This window comes from Oncorhynchus keta, chromosome 22, assembly GCF_023373465.1.
Source record: "Oncorhynchus keta strain PuntledgeMale-10-30-2019 chromosome 22, Oket_V2, whole genome shotgun sequence".
NCBI lineage: Eukaryota > Metazoa > Chordata > Actinopteri > Salmoniformes > Salmonidae > Oncorhynchus > Oncorhynchus keta.
This window is the reverse complement of record NC_068442.1, coordinates 43,951,039-43,965,283: the sequence shown is the minus strand read 5'-3', so window position 1 is coordinate 43,965,283 and position 14,245 is coordinate 43,951,039. Positions and strand designations below refer to the sequence as shown.

The following is a 14,245-nucleotide window of genomic DNA, read 5'->3' as shown; positions in this document are numbered from 1 at the left end:
TGACCCTGCTTTAAGTAGTATCCAAATGACCCTGCTTTAAGTAGCATCCAAATGACCCTGCTTTAAGTAGTATCCAAATGACCCTGCTTTAAGTAGTATCCAAATGACCCTGCTTTAAGTAGTATCCAAATGACCCTGCTTTAGGTAGTATCCAAATGACCCTGCTTTAAGTAGTATCCAAATGACCCTGCTTTAAGTAGTATCCAAATGACCCTGCTTGCTTTGTAGAGTGGGAAAACGTGAAGAAATAAAAAGAAAAACAGACAAGAAGTTGAGTCATTGTAAAATTATATTAACAAGCATTCTTTCCTCAGTTTGAAATAAAGAAAACACCAGTAAATAAAGGCAACCTGGGACAGAGGTGTATAACGCTTAATATTCACAGAAAATGAAATAAACCTTTCATCACATTTACAAGACTGGCGCTAAGTTTATGGTTTAGAAAGCGTTGGACTAATTTCAAAATAACTGGGTCAATATACACAGTCAAATTGGTATCAAAATATAAAAAAAAACAGCAACAAGGAGACAAAAAAATACCCGGAGAAAAAGAAAAACTATCAACTACCAATATGCATCTCAGGTTACAATGGGTTTAACTCTTTCACCGTCACATCATCCAGATGGAACAGTAGGAAACCACGGCTACAACGATGTTGAGAAAAAGGACAGAGTGTTAAGCACAGGCAGGGAAGAGGTTAAACACACATCACATGTGGACTGGAGCGGCGATAGGTAGTATGTTGTTCACAGATCTCAGCGTTCATGCACCTCTGTTGTTTCCAAACCCACAGTTTAGCCCAAGTTTGCTTTCCCCCTTGACAGAGAACAAGAACAGCAGTGAGACTGTTTAAATAAAAAGCTGAATAAACCAGTGCAGAATTAGATTGCTCCATAACCCACAGAACATTCCTTATCGATGACATTTTGTTGACACATTGAATGGGATCCAATTTCACTTTTTAAAAACCCACTGAGCACTTAAACTGTTAAAAAGGCCCAGTTCGATCACATCACTTCCCCTTAAAATATGGATAAATAGTACATAGGGACAAAGTCATTTAAAGGAGTTGTCACAGAGTTAAAGGCAGATTCAGACGCCTGTTTTCAGACTCATTTTGTGACGCATACTGCGTGGCTGAATGCAGGACCTGAAATATGAAAAAAATAAAAAAATAAAATGAGAGTTTTTCCTAGTTTACAATGCTTAATGCACATCCGTGTTTTAGGTGGCTATAAGTTGAAACCTGGACAGAACATCTTGCACCACAAAGCAATAATAAAATCATAAGAGGTCAACTTCGACCATTTTCTTTGCTGGGCAGGGGGGGAATAATCATTTCTGCAAATAATTTTTAAAAATGGTCATGTATGCAGTAGTTTCAGTAGCTGGTTTCGTCACACTTGGGGTGGTGATGAATGAAGAACTGTCCTTCATTTGGAACGAAGAGGAGCAAGAAGTCGCCATTTTGAAAATTCGCATATCAGCATTCTGGAATTGCGTGGAACCAAAATGGCGCCTGTCCCTGGTTCTGTGCTGATACGTTTTGGCCATGTCCTGTTATGAGCTCAGATCCTCTGAGTGATGGCAGATTGAGGGGGAGTTCACACACTCATCGTCATGGTAGGGGAGTACTGCTGAGGGGCACAGACAAAGAGTTAAAATCAGGAGAGCTTACGCTAATGGCATGACACACACACACAACAAACAATAGAACACATACTGCAACTGTAGAAAGGAAATGCACTTCCTCACTCTAGCCCCCAAAAACCTTATTTGGCAACTGCCCAGTGCCCCCACACTACACTGCCACTGTAGAGTCAATGATGCTGTCACAATGATGCTGTCACTGTAGCTTCCCTTGGGTGTCAAAGTGCCATGACCGTAGCTTTACTGTGGAGTCAATACTGCCATATAGGCACTACTTACTGGCAACACAGTGGCCTCAGCTGGGTTGTGTTCACTAGGCACTACTTACTGGCAACACAGTGGCCTCAGCTGGGTTGTGTTCACTAGGCACTACTTACTGGCAACACAGTGGCCTCAGCTGGGTTGTGTTCACTAGGCACTACTTACTGGCAACACAGTGGCCTCAGCTGGGTTGTGTTCACTAGGCACTACTTACTGGCAACACAGTGGCCTCAGCTGGGTTGTGTTCACTAGGCACTACTTACTGGCAACACAGTGGCCTCAGCTGGGTTGTGTTCACTAGGCACTACTTACTGGCAACACAGTGGCCTCAGCTGGGTTGTGTTCACTAGGCACTACTTACTGGCAACACAGTGGCCTCAGCTGGGTTGTGTTCACTAGGCACTACTTACTGGCAACACAGTGGCCTCAGCTGGGTTGTGTTCACTAGGCACTACTTACTGGCAACACAGTGGCCTCAGCTGGGTTGTGTTCACTAGGCACTACTTACTGGCAACACAGTGGCCTCAGCTGGGTTGTGTTCACTAGGCACTACTTACTGGCAACACAGTGGCCTCAGCTGGGTTGTGTTCACTAGGCACTAATTGGAAGAAAACTGACTGAAACATGGAGTGACTACCTGATCTTGTTCAACAGGAAACAATTTTTTTTTTTAAATTCTTCAACACTTATAATTGTATCCTCTCCTACACTAAAACACATTAAAACATTTTATATTGCATGGTGAGAAGGGGACTTACATTCTCACTCTGAAAGGAGTGCAGGAAGTTCCCACCCAACTCGTCACCGTCCCTCGGGGTTCCAGGAGGGTTACTAATGCCACTTAGATGGTTTGGAGAGTTCTGCGAGGAGGCAGGAAAGAGACTAAGTAAATAGGCAACAACAAGTAGTCTAAGTGTCGTCATTGTCCCTCTTGACATTGACAGCGCTGGAGTTGGCAAGAGCAGAAAAAGGTCTGGTCCCGGGCTATAGGAGGAGACAACAGGTCTGGTCCCGGGCTATAGGAGGAGACAACAGGTCTGGGCCCAGGCTATAGGAGGAGACAACAGGTCTGGGCCCAGGCTATAGGAGGAGACAACAGGTCTGGTCCCAGGCTATAGGAGGAGACAACAGGTCTGGTCCCGGGCTATAGGAGGAGACAACAGGTCTGGTCCCAGGCTATAGGAGGAGACAACAGGTCTGGTCCCAGGCTATAGGAGGAGACAACAGGTCTAGGCCCAGGCTATAGGAGGAGACAACAGGTCTGGTCCCAGGCTATAGGAGGAGACAACAGGTCTGGTCCCGGGCTATAGGAGGAGACAACAGGTCTGGTCCCGGGCTATAGGAGGAGACAACAGGTCTGGTCCCAGGCTATAGGAGGAGACAACAGGTCTGGTCCCAGGCTATAGGAGGAGACAACAGGTCTGGTCCCGGGCTATAGGAGGAGACAACAGGTCTGGTCCCGGGCTATAGGAGGAGACAACAGGTCTGGTCCCGGGCTATAGGAGGAGACAACAGGTCTGGTCCCGGGCTATAGGAGGAGACAACAGGTCTGGTCCCGGGCTATAGGAGGAGACAACAGATCTAGGCCCAGGCTATAGGAGGAGACAACAGATCTAGGCCCAGGCTATAGGAGGAGACAACAGGTCTGGTCCCAGGCTATAGGAGGAGACAACAGGTCTGGTCCCAGGCTATAGGAGGAGACAACAGGTCTAGGCCCAGGCTATAGGAGGAGACAACAGGTCTGGTCCCAGGCTATAGGAGGAGACAACAGGTCTGGTCCCGGGCTATAGGAGGAGACAACAGGTCTGGTCCCGGGCTATAGGAGGAGACAACAGGTCTGGTCCCAGGCTATAGGAGGAGACAACAGGTCTGGTCCCGGGCTATAGGAGGAGACAACAGGTCTGGTCCCGGGCTATAGGAGGAGACAACAGGTCTGGTCCCAGGCTATAGGAGGAGACAACAGGTCTGGTCCCAGGCTATAGGAGGAGACAACAGGTCTGGTCCCGGGCTATAGGAGGAGACAACAGGTCAGGTCCCAGGCTATAGGAGGAGACAACAGGTCTGGTCCCGGGCTATAGGAGGAGACAACAGGTCTGGTCCCGGGCTATAGGAGGAGACAACAGGTCTGGTCCCAGGGCTATAGGAGGAGACAACAGGTCTGGTCCCGGGCTATAGGAGGAGACAACAGGTCTGGTCCCGGGCTATAGGAGGAGACAACAGGTCTGGTCCCAGGCTATAGGAGGAGACAACAGGTCTGGTCCCGGGCTATAGGAGGAGACAACAGGTCTGGTCCCAGGCTATAGGAGGAGACAACAGGTCTGGTCCCGGGCTATAGGAGGAGACAACAGGTCTGGTCCCAGGCTATAGGAGGAGACAACAGGTCTGGTCCCGGGCTATAGGAGGAGACAACAGGTCTGGTCCCGGGCTATAGGAGGAGACAACAGGTCTGGTCCCGGGCTATAGGAGGAGACAACAGATCTAGGCCCAGGCTATAGGAGGAGACAACAGGTCTGGTCCCAGGCTATAGGAGGAGACAACAGATCTAGGCCCAGGCTATAGGAGGAGACAACAGGTCTGGTCCCAGGCTATAGGAGGAGACAACAGGTCTGGTCCCGGGCTATAGGAGGAGACAACAGGTCTGGTCCCGGGCTATAGGTCTGGTCCCGGGCTACAACAGGTCTGGTCCCGGGCTATAGGAGGAGACAACAGGTCTGGTCCCAGGCTATAGGAGGAGACAACAGGTCTGGTCCCAGGCTATAGGAGGAGACAACAGGTCTGGTCCCGGGCTATAGGAGGAGACAACAGGTCTGGTCCCAGGCTATAGGAGGAGACAACAGGTCTGGTCCCAGGCTATAGGAGGAGACAACAGGTCTGGTCCCAGGCTATAGGAGGAGACAACAGGTCTGGTCCCAGGCTATAGGAGGAGACAACAGGTCTGGTCCCAGGCTATAGGAGGAGACAACAGGTCTGGTCCCAGGCTATAGGAGGAGACAACAGGTCTGGTCCCAGGCTATAGGAGGAGACAACAGGTCTGGTCCCAGGCTATAGGAGGAGACAACAGGTCTGGTCCCAGGCTATAGGAGGAGACAACAGGTCTGGTCCCAGGCTATAGGAGGAGACAACAGGTCTGGTCCCAGGCTATAGGAGGAGACAACAGGTCTGGTCCCAGGCTATAGGAGGAGACAACAGGTCTGGTCCCGGGCTATAGGAGGAGACAACAGGTCTGGTCCCGGGCTATAGGAGGAGACAACAGGTCTGGTCCCAGGCTATAGGAGGAGACAACAGGTCTGGTCCCGGGCTATAGGAGGAGACAACAGGTCTGGTCCCGGGCTATAGGAGGAGACAACAGGTCTGGTCCCGGGCTATAGGAGGAGACAACAGGTCTGGTCCCGGGCTATAGGAGGAGACAACAGGTCTGGTCCCAGGCTATAGGAGGCGACAACAGGTCTGGTCCCAGGCTATAGGAGGAGACAACAGGTCTGGTCCCAGGCTATAGGAGGAGACAACAGGTCTGGTCCCAGGCTATAGGAGGAGACAACAGGTCTGGTCCCAGGCTATAGGAGGAGACAACAGGTCTGGTCCCAGGCTATAGGAGGAGACAACAGGTCTGGTCCCAGGCTATAGGAGGAGACAACAGGTCTGGTCCCAGGCTATAGGAGGAGACAACAGATCTAGGCCCAGGCTATAGGAGGAGACAACAGGTCTGGGCCCAGGCTATAGGAGGAGACAACAGGTCTGGTCCCGGGCTATAGGAGGAGACAACAGGTCTGGTCCCAGGCTATAGGAGGAGACAACAGGTCTGGTCCCAGGCTATAGGAGGAGACAACAGATCTAGGCCCAGGCTATAGGAGGAGACAACAGATCTAGGCCCAGGCTATAGGAGGAGACAACAGGTCTGGTCCCAGGCTATAGGAGGAGACAACAGGTCTGGTCCCGGGCTATAGGAGGAGACAACAGATCTAGGCCCAGGCTATAGGAGGAGACAACAGATCTAGGCCCAGGCTATAGGAGGAGACAACAGGTCTGGTCCCAGGCTATAGGAGGAGACAACAGGTCTGGTCCCAGGCTATAGGAGGAGACAACAGATCTAGGCCCAGGCTATAGGAGGAGACAACAGGTCTGGTCCCAGGCTATAGGAGGAGACAACAGGTCTGGGCCCAGGCTATAGGAGGAGACAACAGGTCTGGTCCCGGGCTATAGGAGGAGACAACAGGTCTGGTCCCGGGCTATAGGAGGAGACAACAGGTCTGGTCCCAGGCTATAGGAGGAGACAACAGGTCTGGTCCCAGGCTATAGGAGGAGACAACAGGTCTAGGCCCAGGCTATAGGAGGAGACAACAGGTCTGGTCCCAGGCTATAGGAGGAGACAACAGGTCTGGTCCCGGGCTATAGGAGGAGACAACAGGTCTGGTCCCAGGCTATAGGAGGAGACAACAGGTCTGGTCCCAGGCTATAGGAGGAGACAACAGGTCTGGTCCCAGGCTATAGGAGGAGACAACAGGTCTGGTCCCAGGCTATAGGAGGAGACAACAGATCTAGGCCCAGGCTATAGGAGGAGACAACAGATCTAGGCCCAGACTATAGGAGGAGACAACAGGTCTGGTCCCAGGCTATAGGAGGAGACAACAGGTCTGGTCCCAGGCTATAGGAGGAGACAACAGGTCTAGGCCCAGGCTATAGGAGGAGACAACAGGTCTGGTCCCAGGCTATAGGAGGAGACAACAGGTCTGGTCCCGGGCTATAGGAGGAGACAACAGGTCTGGTCCCAGGCTATAGGAGGAGACAACAGGTCTGGTCCCGGGCTATAGGAGGAGACAACAGGTCTGGTCCCAGGCTATAGGAGGAGACAACAGGTCTGGTCCCAGGCTATAGGAGGAGACAACAGGTCTGGTCCCAGGCTATAGGAGGAGACAACAGATCTGGTCCCAGACTATAGGAGGAGACAACAGGTCTAGGCCCAGACTATAGGAGGAGACAACAGGTCTGGTCCCAGGCTATAGGAGGAGACAACAGGTCTGGTCCCAGGCTATAGGAGGAGACAACAGATCTGGTCCCGGGCTAAACAAGAAGTTCAATAGAAAATATTGCACAAATTAGTCCAAATGATTTGTTATGTTTTGCTAGTAATCTATATGTATAGCCATGTTATAGTATTCACCTTGTTGAGGCCGTCCATATCACCAGAGCCTAAAAAAAAATAAACGTTTATAGTTCATGAACACTGAAATTAAAACGTTACGATTCTTTACTGAACTAATAATGCAACAGGTCATATGTATGCTAAAGATATATGTATGCTAAAGCCTGGCACTGTTGCTGAGAATATGTCTCCTTGCGTCACATTACTGGTTGATCTACTACACTGTACCCTGAGTCCCAAATGGCACCCCATTCCCGATATAGTGCACTACTTTTCACCAGAACCCTATGGGCCCTGGTCAAAAGTAGTGCACTATATAGGGATTAGGGTGTCATTTGAGACACCACCATTGAGGGAGCCTACGTTCAGATTGTCTGAATGAACAACTACTCCCAACTAGTCATGCACTGGTTAGTGAATACTGTTCTAAACTGAACACAACCCCAATTGGCACTTGAGAACTATATGTTGTATGGTAACCACTGGCAGAGTAGAGCGCAGTGCTTTACCTAGCGATCCATTCATGTGGTGTGGTTCCATGCCTGCCATGGCCCCCAGGGGTCCGTCAGAGCCAGGGCCCATAGGGAACTGTAGCGGGAGACAAGCACTGCCTTACTACACATGTCAACAGAACAGGCACCACTATCACAACAGACTAGGCCAGGAAGAAACAGGGTATGTCCCAACAGGGTAGGCTAGGAAGAAACAGGGTATGTCCCAACAGGGTAGGCCAGGAAGAAACAGGGCATGTCCCAACAGGGTAGGCCAGGAAGAAACAGGGTATGTCCCAACAGGGTAGGCCAGGAAGAAACAGGGTATGTCCCAACAGGGTAGGCCAGGAAGAAACAGGGTATGTCCCAACAGGGTAGGCCAGGAAGAAACAGGGTATGTCCCAATAGAGTAAGCCAGGTAGAAACAGGGTATGTCCCAATAGAGTAAGCCAGGTAGAAACAGGGTATGTCCCAACAGGGTAGGCCAGGAAGAAACAGGGTATGTCCCAACAGGGTAGGCCAGGAAGAAACAGGGTATGTCCCAATAGAGTAAGCCAGGTAGGAACAGGGTATGTCCCAACAGAGTTATATAGGGTCCCAAAAGGCACCCTTTATAACAGTTATTTTGTCCAGGGCCCATAGTGCACTATATAGGGAATAGGGTGCCATTTGGGATGAACAGTTTCATTATGTAGGACTAGTTAATGTTTCTTATAATCGTATCTTAAAAGTTATCTGCCGATGAAGAAACATGAAACAACGTGACTACTACAACAGATTTGAGAGGGCTGGTATGAGAAGCAAACTCACATTTGATCGGTTGCCAGGTCCAGTGTTGATCATAGTGTAGAGGTTGTCCCCAGAGTTGTTAGAGTCTGAAAAGTGGTTGATAAGCAATCAATCTCAATTATTATTATTATTATTATGATAATCAATAGACAAGTGTACTTCGGGCAATGAGAACAGCCAAGATGGCAAACACACTCATTGAAGATGACGGTTATTTGTCAAAACATTTTTACATTAATTCCTATTCCCCAAGGTGGACTATGGAGTACCTACCCGCAGGGCTGGGCATAACGGGTGTTCCAGTGGGTCCCCCTCCACCAGAACCCCCCTTTAGAGTGTCAGAAGAACACAACCCATTTATAATTAAACAGTGAATCACAAAACCAGCAATGTATCTGTACCAGGGTCAAATCTACAAACACGAAAACAATAATATACTGGTATCTGACTGAAGTGTGTGTGTGTGAGAGAGAGGTCGTCAGAGAGTACTTACCCCATACGCTCCAGGAGAAGGTGATGAGTAAGGCATCTGAAACAACCACAACATTACAGGAACAGGGAATCTAAATCGGTGTTCACCTCTCGAAACGGTATCATTCATCGTTTTAGCATCGCAGCCTTATCATTATCCATCTTACATGGAAGCTGGGGGTGTCCCGCACCCTATTCCCTATATAGTGCACTTCTTTAAACAGGGGCCTCATGGGTTGTGTAAGGCGCTATAAAGGGAATAGGGTGCCATTTAGGATGTAGCCTGGGATATATAATACTACAATTACATCCAGGACTGGGGAACTTGGTAATGCATTAGATCTCCAGAGCTCTTACTGAGAGAGGTCAGACAGACTGCTGCAATCTGAACAGACAACATCATGGTGTGTATAATATATATATATATATATATATATATATGCCATGATCTCTTATTGCTGTCACTTGTTATATCCACTTCAAATCAGTGTACAGTTGTGGCCAAAAGTTGAGAACAACAAACATTAATTTCCACAAAGTTTGCTGCTTCAGTGTGTTTAGATATATTTTTGTCAGATGTTACAATGGAATACTGAAGTATAATAACAAACATTTCATAAGTATTAAAGGCTTTTATTGACAATTACATAAAGTTGATGCAAAGAGTCAATATTTGCAGTGTTGACACTTCTTTTTCAAGACCTCTGCAATCCGCCCTGGCATGCTGTCAATTAACTTCTGGGCCACATCCTGACTGATGGCAGCCCATTCTTGCATAATCAATGCTTGGAGTTTGTCAGAATTTGTCTCTGCTCTAGATGGTTGGGAGAAGTTGCTCTCGGAGGATGTGTTGGTACCATTCTTTATTCATGGCTGTGTTCTTAGGCAAAATTGTGAGTGAGCCCACTCCCTTGGCTGAGAAGCAACCCCACACATGAATGGTCTCAGGATGCTTTACTGTTGGCATGACACAGGACTGATGGTAGCGCTCACCTTGTCTTCCCCGGACAAGCTTATTTCCAGGTGCCAAACAATCGGACAGGGGATTCATCAGAGAAAATTACTTTACCCCAGTTCTCAGCATTCCAATCCCTGTACCTTTTGCAGAATATCAGTCTGTCCTTGATGTTTTTCCTGGAGAGAAGTGACTTCTTTGCTGCCCTTCTTGACACCAGGTCATCCTCCAAAAGTATTCGCCTCACTGTGCATGCAGATGCACTCACACCTGTCTGCTGCCATTCCTGAGCAAGCTCTGTACTGGTGATTCCCCGATCCCGCAGCTGAATCAACTTTAGGAGAGGGTCCTGGCGCTTGCCAGACTTTCTTGGGCGCCCTGAAGCCTTCTTCACAACAATTTAACCGCTCTCCTTGAAGTTCTTGATGATCCGATAAACGGTTGATTTAGGTGCAGTCCTACTGGCAGCAATATCCTTGCTTGTGAAGCCCTTTTTGTGCAATGCAATGATGACGGCACGCGTTTCCTTGCAGGTAACCATGGTTGACAGAGGAAGAACAATGTTTCCAAGCACTACCCTCCCTTTGAAGCTTCCAGTCTGTTATTCGACCTCAATCAGCATGACAGAGTGATCTCCTTGTCCTCGTCAACACTCACAACTGTGTTAACGAGAGAATCACTGACATGAAGTCAGCTAGTCCTTTTGTGGCAGGGCTGAAATGCAGTGGAAATGTTTTTCGGAGATTCAGTTCAGTTGCATGGTAAATAGGGACTTTGCAATTAATTGCAATTCATCTGATCACTCTTCATAACATCCTGGAGTATATGCAAATTGACATCATACAAACTGATGCAGGAGACTTTGTGAAAATGTATATTTGTGTCATTCTCAAAACTTTTGGCCACGACTGTAGATGAAAAGGGAGGAGACAGGTTAAAGAATAATAACGTTCGACACCTTGTAGAGTCCATGCACTGACAAATTGAGCATGTTCTGAGGGCAAAAGGGGGATGCAACTCAATATTAGGAAGGTGTTCCTAATGTATTGTATACTCCGTGTCGAGAGGGGAAGTTGGACTCACTGAGTTGCCGTTGTTCGGATTGGGCCATGGTCGACCAGCACCTGGGCCCCTGCATTGTGACGAGAGAAACCCCAGTTAGAAAACAACACACACAGGAGATGCATCATGTTAAAGAAGAGTAATAGAGACAAGGCTCACATCATGTTCACTCCTGGCATCCCAGGGCCCATGGCGTTATGTGGAGGCCGCATCCCACCACCAAAGTTCTGCAACGACAACTAAGAATCAGACTACCATAACCAGACCGAACCAAGGCCAAGAACCGAGACAGACTGGATGGGTGATGGTGACAGGCAGTTTCAATAATCAGGGGTCTAGTCTCTGAAAGACTACAGACATTTTGTAAACTTCTTAGAGATAACGGCTGCCTACAGACGGGGGTGTAACATTACCAGTCTGATATAACGGCTGCCTACAGACGGGGGTGTAACATTACCAGTCTGATATAACGGCTGCCTACAGACGGGGGTGTAACATTACCAGTCTGATATAACGGCTGCCTACAGACGGGGGTGTAACATTACCAGTCTGATATAACGGCTGCCTACAGACGGGGGTGTAACATTACCAGTCTGATATAACGGCTGCCTACAGATGGGGGTGTAACATTACCAGTCTGATATAACAGCTGCCTACAGACGGGGGTGTAACATTACTAGTCTGATATAACGGCTGCCTACAGATGGGGGTGTAACATTACCAGTCTGATATAACAGCTGCCTACAGACGGGGGTGTAACATTACCCGTCTGATATAACGGCTGCCTACAGATGGGGGTGTAACATTACCAGTCTGATATAAGTCTGATATAACGGCTGCCTACAGATGGGGGTGTAACATTACCAGTCTGATATAACAGCTGCCTACAGACGGGGGTGTAACATTACTAGATATAATGGGAGCAGAACAGTAGTGGCCTACCTGGGGTCCTGGCCCCATAGGGCCCATGCCTCGAGGCCCACTCATCCTCTGCATTGGTCCCAAGTTAGGATGGCCTTGTGGTCGTGTGTGATCCATGGTTTGGAGCATGAGATGGGGGCCAGGGCCACCGCCAGGAGGCTACAAGACAGACAGGGGAAAGAGGGAGTGATAACTCATACGGAGGTAAATCTCTTTGTTAAACGACAGTAGACTGATGACAGCATTGTATGGTGATGTTGGTGGAGAATGCTGGGTACTGTAGTTTGTTTACCTGGTTGCCCATTCTTATAGGAGGGCCTCGTGGGCCTGCGGTGAATCGTGGGTTCATGAAAGACTACAAACACAAATAACAATTAATTTAAATTTGTGTTCCATCACAACATCAGCACAATTATACTGAAGAAACAACCATTGCAACCATTCATAAGGGAGGTAGTTGCTTCACTTGTAATATCTATAACGTGTATGACGACTCTGTACCGGTACCCCATGTATATAGCCTCCACATTGACTCTGTACCGGTACCCCCTGTATATAGCATCCACATTGACTCTGTACCGGTACCCCCATGTATATAGCCTCCACATTGACTCTGTACCAGTACCCCCTGTATATAGCCTCCACATTGACTCTGTACCGGTACCCCCTGTATATAGCCTCCACATTGACTCTGTACCGAACCCCCTGTATATAGCCTCCACATTGACTCTGTACCGGTACCCCATGTATATAGCCTCCACATTGACTCTGTACCGGTACCCCCTGTATATAGCCTCCACATTGACTCTGTAAATTTGGTACCCCCACAATGTATATAGCCTCCACATTGACTCAGTACCGGTACCCCTGTATATAGCCTCCACATTGACTCTGTACCGGTACCCCCTGTATATAGCCTCCACATTGACTCTGTACCGGTACCCCTGTATATAGCCTCCACATTGACTCTGTACCGGTACCCCCTGTATATAGCCTCCACATTGACTCTGTACCGGTACCCCCTGTATATAGCCTCCACATTGTACCGGTACCCCCTGTATATAGCCTCCACATTGTACCGGTACCCCTGTATATAGCCTCCACATTGTACCGGTACCCCTGTATATAGCCTCCACATTGTACCGGTACCCCTGTATATAGCCTCCACATTGTACTCTGGTACCCCCTGTATATTGCCTCCACATTGACTCCGTACCGGTACCCCTGTATATAGCCTCCACATTGTACCGGTACCCCCTGTATATAGCCTCCACATTGTACCGGTACCCCCTGTATATTGCCTCCACATTGACTCCGTACCGGTACCCCCTGTATAAAGCCTCCACATTGACTCTGTACCGGTACCCCCTGTATATAGCCTCCACATTGACTCTGTACCGGTACCCCCTGTATAAAGCCTCGCTATTGTTATTTTACTGTTGCTGTTTAATTATGGTAGTTTTATTTTGTACTTATTTGTTTTACTTGACACGTTTTTCTTCTTAACTTCTTAAAACATTGTTGGTTAAGGGCTTGTAAGTAAGCATTTCACTGTAAGGTCTACACCTGCTGTATTCGGAGCATGTGACTAATAACATTTGATAGAACATCTACAATAACGGTTTCCTATATCACAGTTCGTTTTAACGATGTTTCTGCACTGCCGCCAAAAGCGTCAAGCCGAATGACAGATGCGGAAGCATAGAGCGTACAGACAGAAATAGCATGGAGGCGCCAAGGCGGTGAAACGACAGTCGCCTTCCCAATAGGAAAGCACAAAGAGAAACACAGAGCTCCAACAGAGAGACAGAGGCTGCGTCCCAATTTAAAAATCACACCATATTCTAAATATAGTGCACTACTTTTCACCAGGGCCCCAGGTCAAATGTAGTCCACTATATACAGATGAGGGTGCGATTTGGGACACATCTAGGAGGGGAGAGCAGCAGTACCTGGCTTTGTGGTCCCATCATACTGTTAGGGAGAGGAGGCTGGGGGTGAGGAGAGCCCTGGGGACCAGGAGCACCCTGTGGCGTCACAGAGACAGAGAGCGACAGAGAGAGGGGAAGACAGACACAGAGGGAGGGAGGTAGAGAAAGGAGGGTTACTGAGCTGAGCAGAGGAGAGAGTGAGAAGCTGGTGTGCAAATGCAAAAAGCTGCCCGGTATATCTGTTGATTATTCACTCCACAGTAGAAGAGAGTGCAAGAAGAGAGAGAGAGGAAAAGATAGAGAGAGGATGTGTGCTGTGATGCCTGCCAGTCAGAATAGCAGCCAGCCTCCAGCTTATCAGCACTGCCAATTTCCCCCTCTGACAATTAGCACAGCATTAATTAAGCCCTATGCAATTAGCTTTACATTGCTGCCCCCAAACACTGTCATTGTGGGCCAATGCTTCTGGTAATAGGGTGGCTTAATTAACAACATTTACATATTCAAATGACTCTGATAAAGGGAGATCTCTGTGCGTGTGTATGTCTCTTTCGCTCACACACTGAGATGGGC

At 48.5% G+C, this 14,245-nt stretch overlaps 1 protein-coding gene and 1 long non-coding RNA gene across 5 annotated transcripts in view; one reads left to right on the top strand and one right to left on the bottom strand.

Moving 5' to 3' along the window:
• Positions 1-271: 271 nt before the first annotated feature.
• LOC118379623 (single-stranded DNA-binding protein 3-like) overlaps positions 272-14,245 on the bottom strand; it is a 34,377-nt gene continuing 20,403 nt past the window's right edge. The window contains exons 7-18 of one of the 4 annotated variants that reach the window (XM_052475294.1): positions 13,694-13,768; positions 12,034-12,096; positions 11,763-11,900; positions 10,980-11,047; positions 10,842-10,890; positions 8,826-8,861; positions 8,606-8,660; positions 8,354-8,418; positions 7,562-7,640; positions 7,071-7,099; positions 2,671-2,772; positions 272-1,638 (exon numbers count right to left, since the gene is read on the bottom strand). In XM_052475294.1, the coding sequence (XP_052331254.1) occupies positions 1,606-1,638; positions 2,671-2,772; positions 7,071-7,099; positions 7,562-7,640; positions 8,354-8,418; positions 8,606-8,660; positions 8,826-8,861; positions 10,842-10,890; positions 10,980-11,047; positions 11,763-11,900; positions 12,034-12,096; positions 13,694-13,768 (792 nt within the window). In that variant the 3' untranslated portion in view covers positions 272-1,605. The remainder of the gene's footprint in view (positions 1,639-2,670; positions 2,773-7,070; positions 7,100-7,561; positions 7,641-8,353; positions 8,419-8,605; positions 8,661-8,825; positions 8,862-10,841; positions 10,891-10,979; positions 11,048-11,762; positions 11,901-12,033; positions 12,097-13,693; positions 13,769-14,245) is intronic. The other 3 variants (XM_052475295.1, XM_052475296.1, XM_052475297.1) reach the window with 3 other exon arrangements.
• LOC127910660 (uncharacterized) lies at positions 2,793-6,070 on the top strand. Its single transcript, XR_008075654.1, has 5 exons — positions 2,793-2,979; positions 3,140-3,171; positions 3,428-3,939; positions 4,197-4,420; positions 5,742-6,070. It is a non-coding gene; the product is annotated as an uncharacterized LOC127910660 (long non-coding RNA).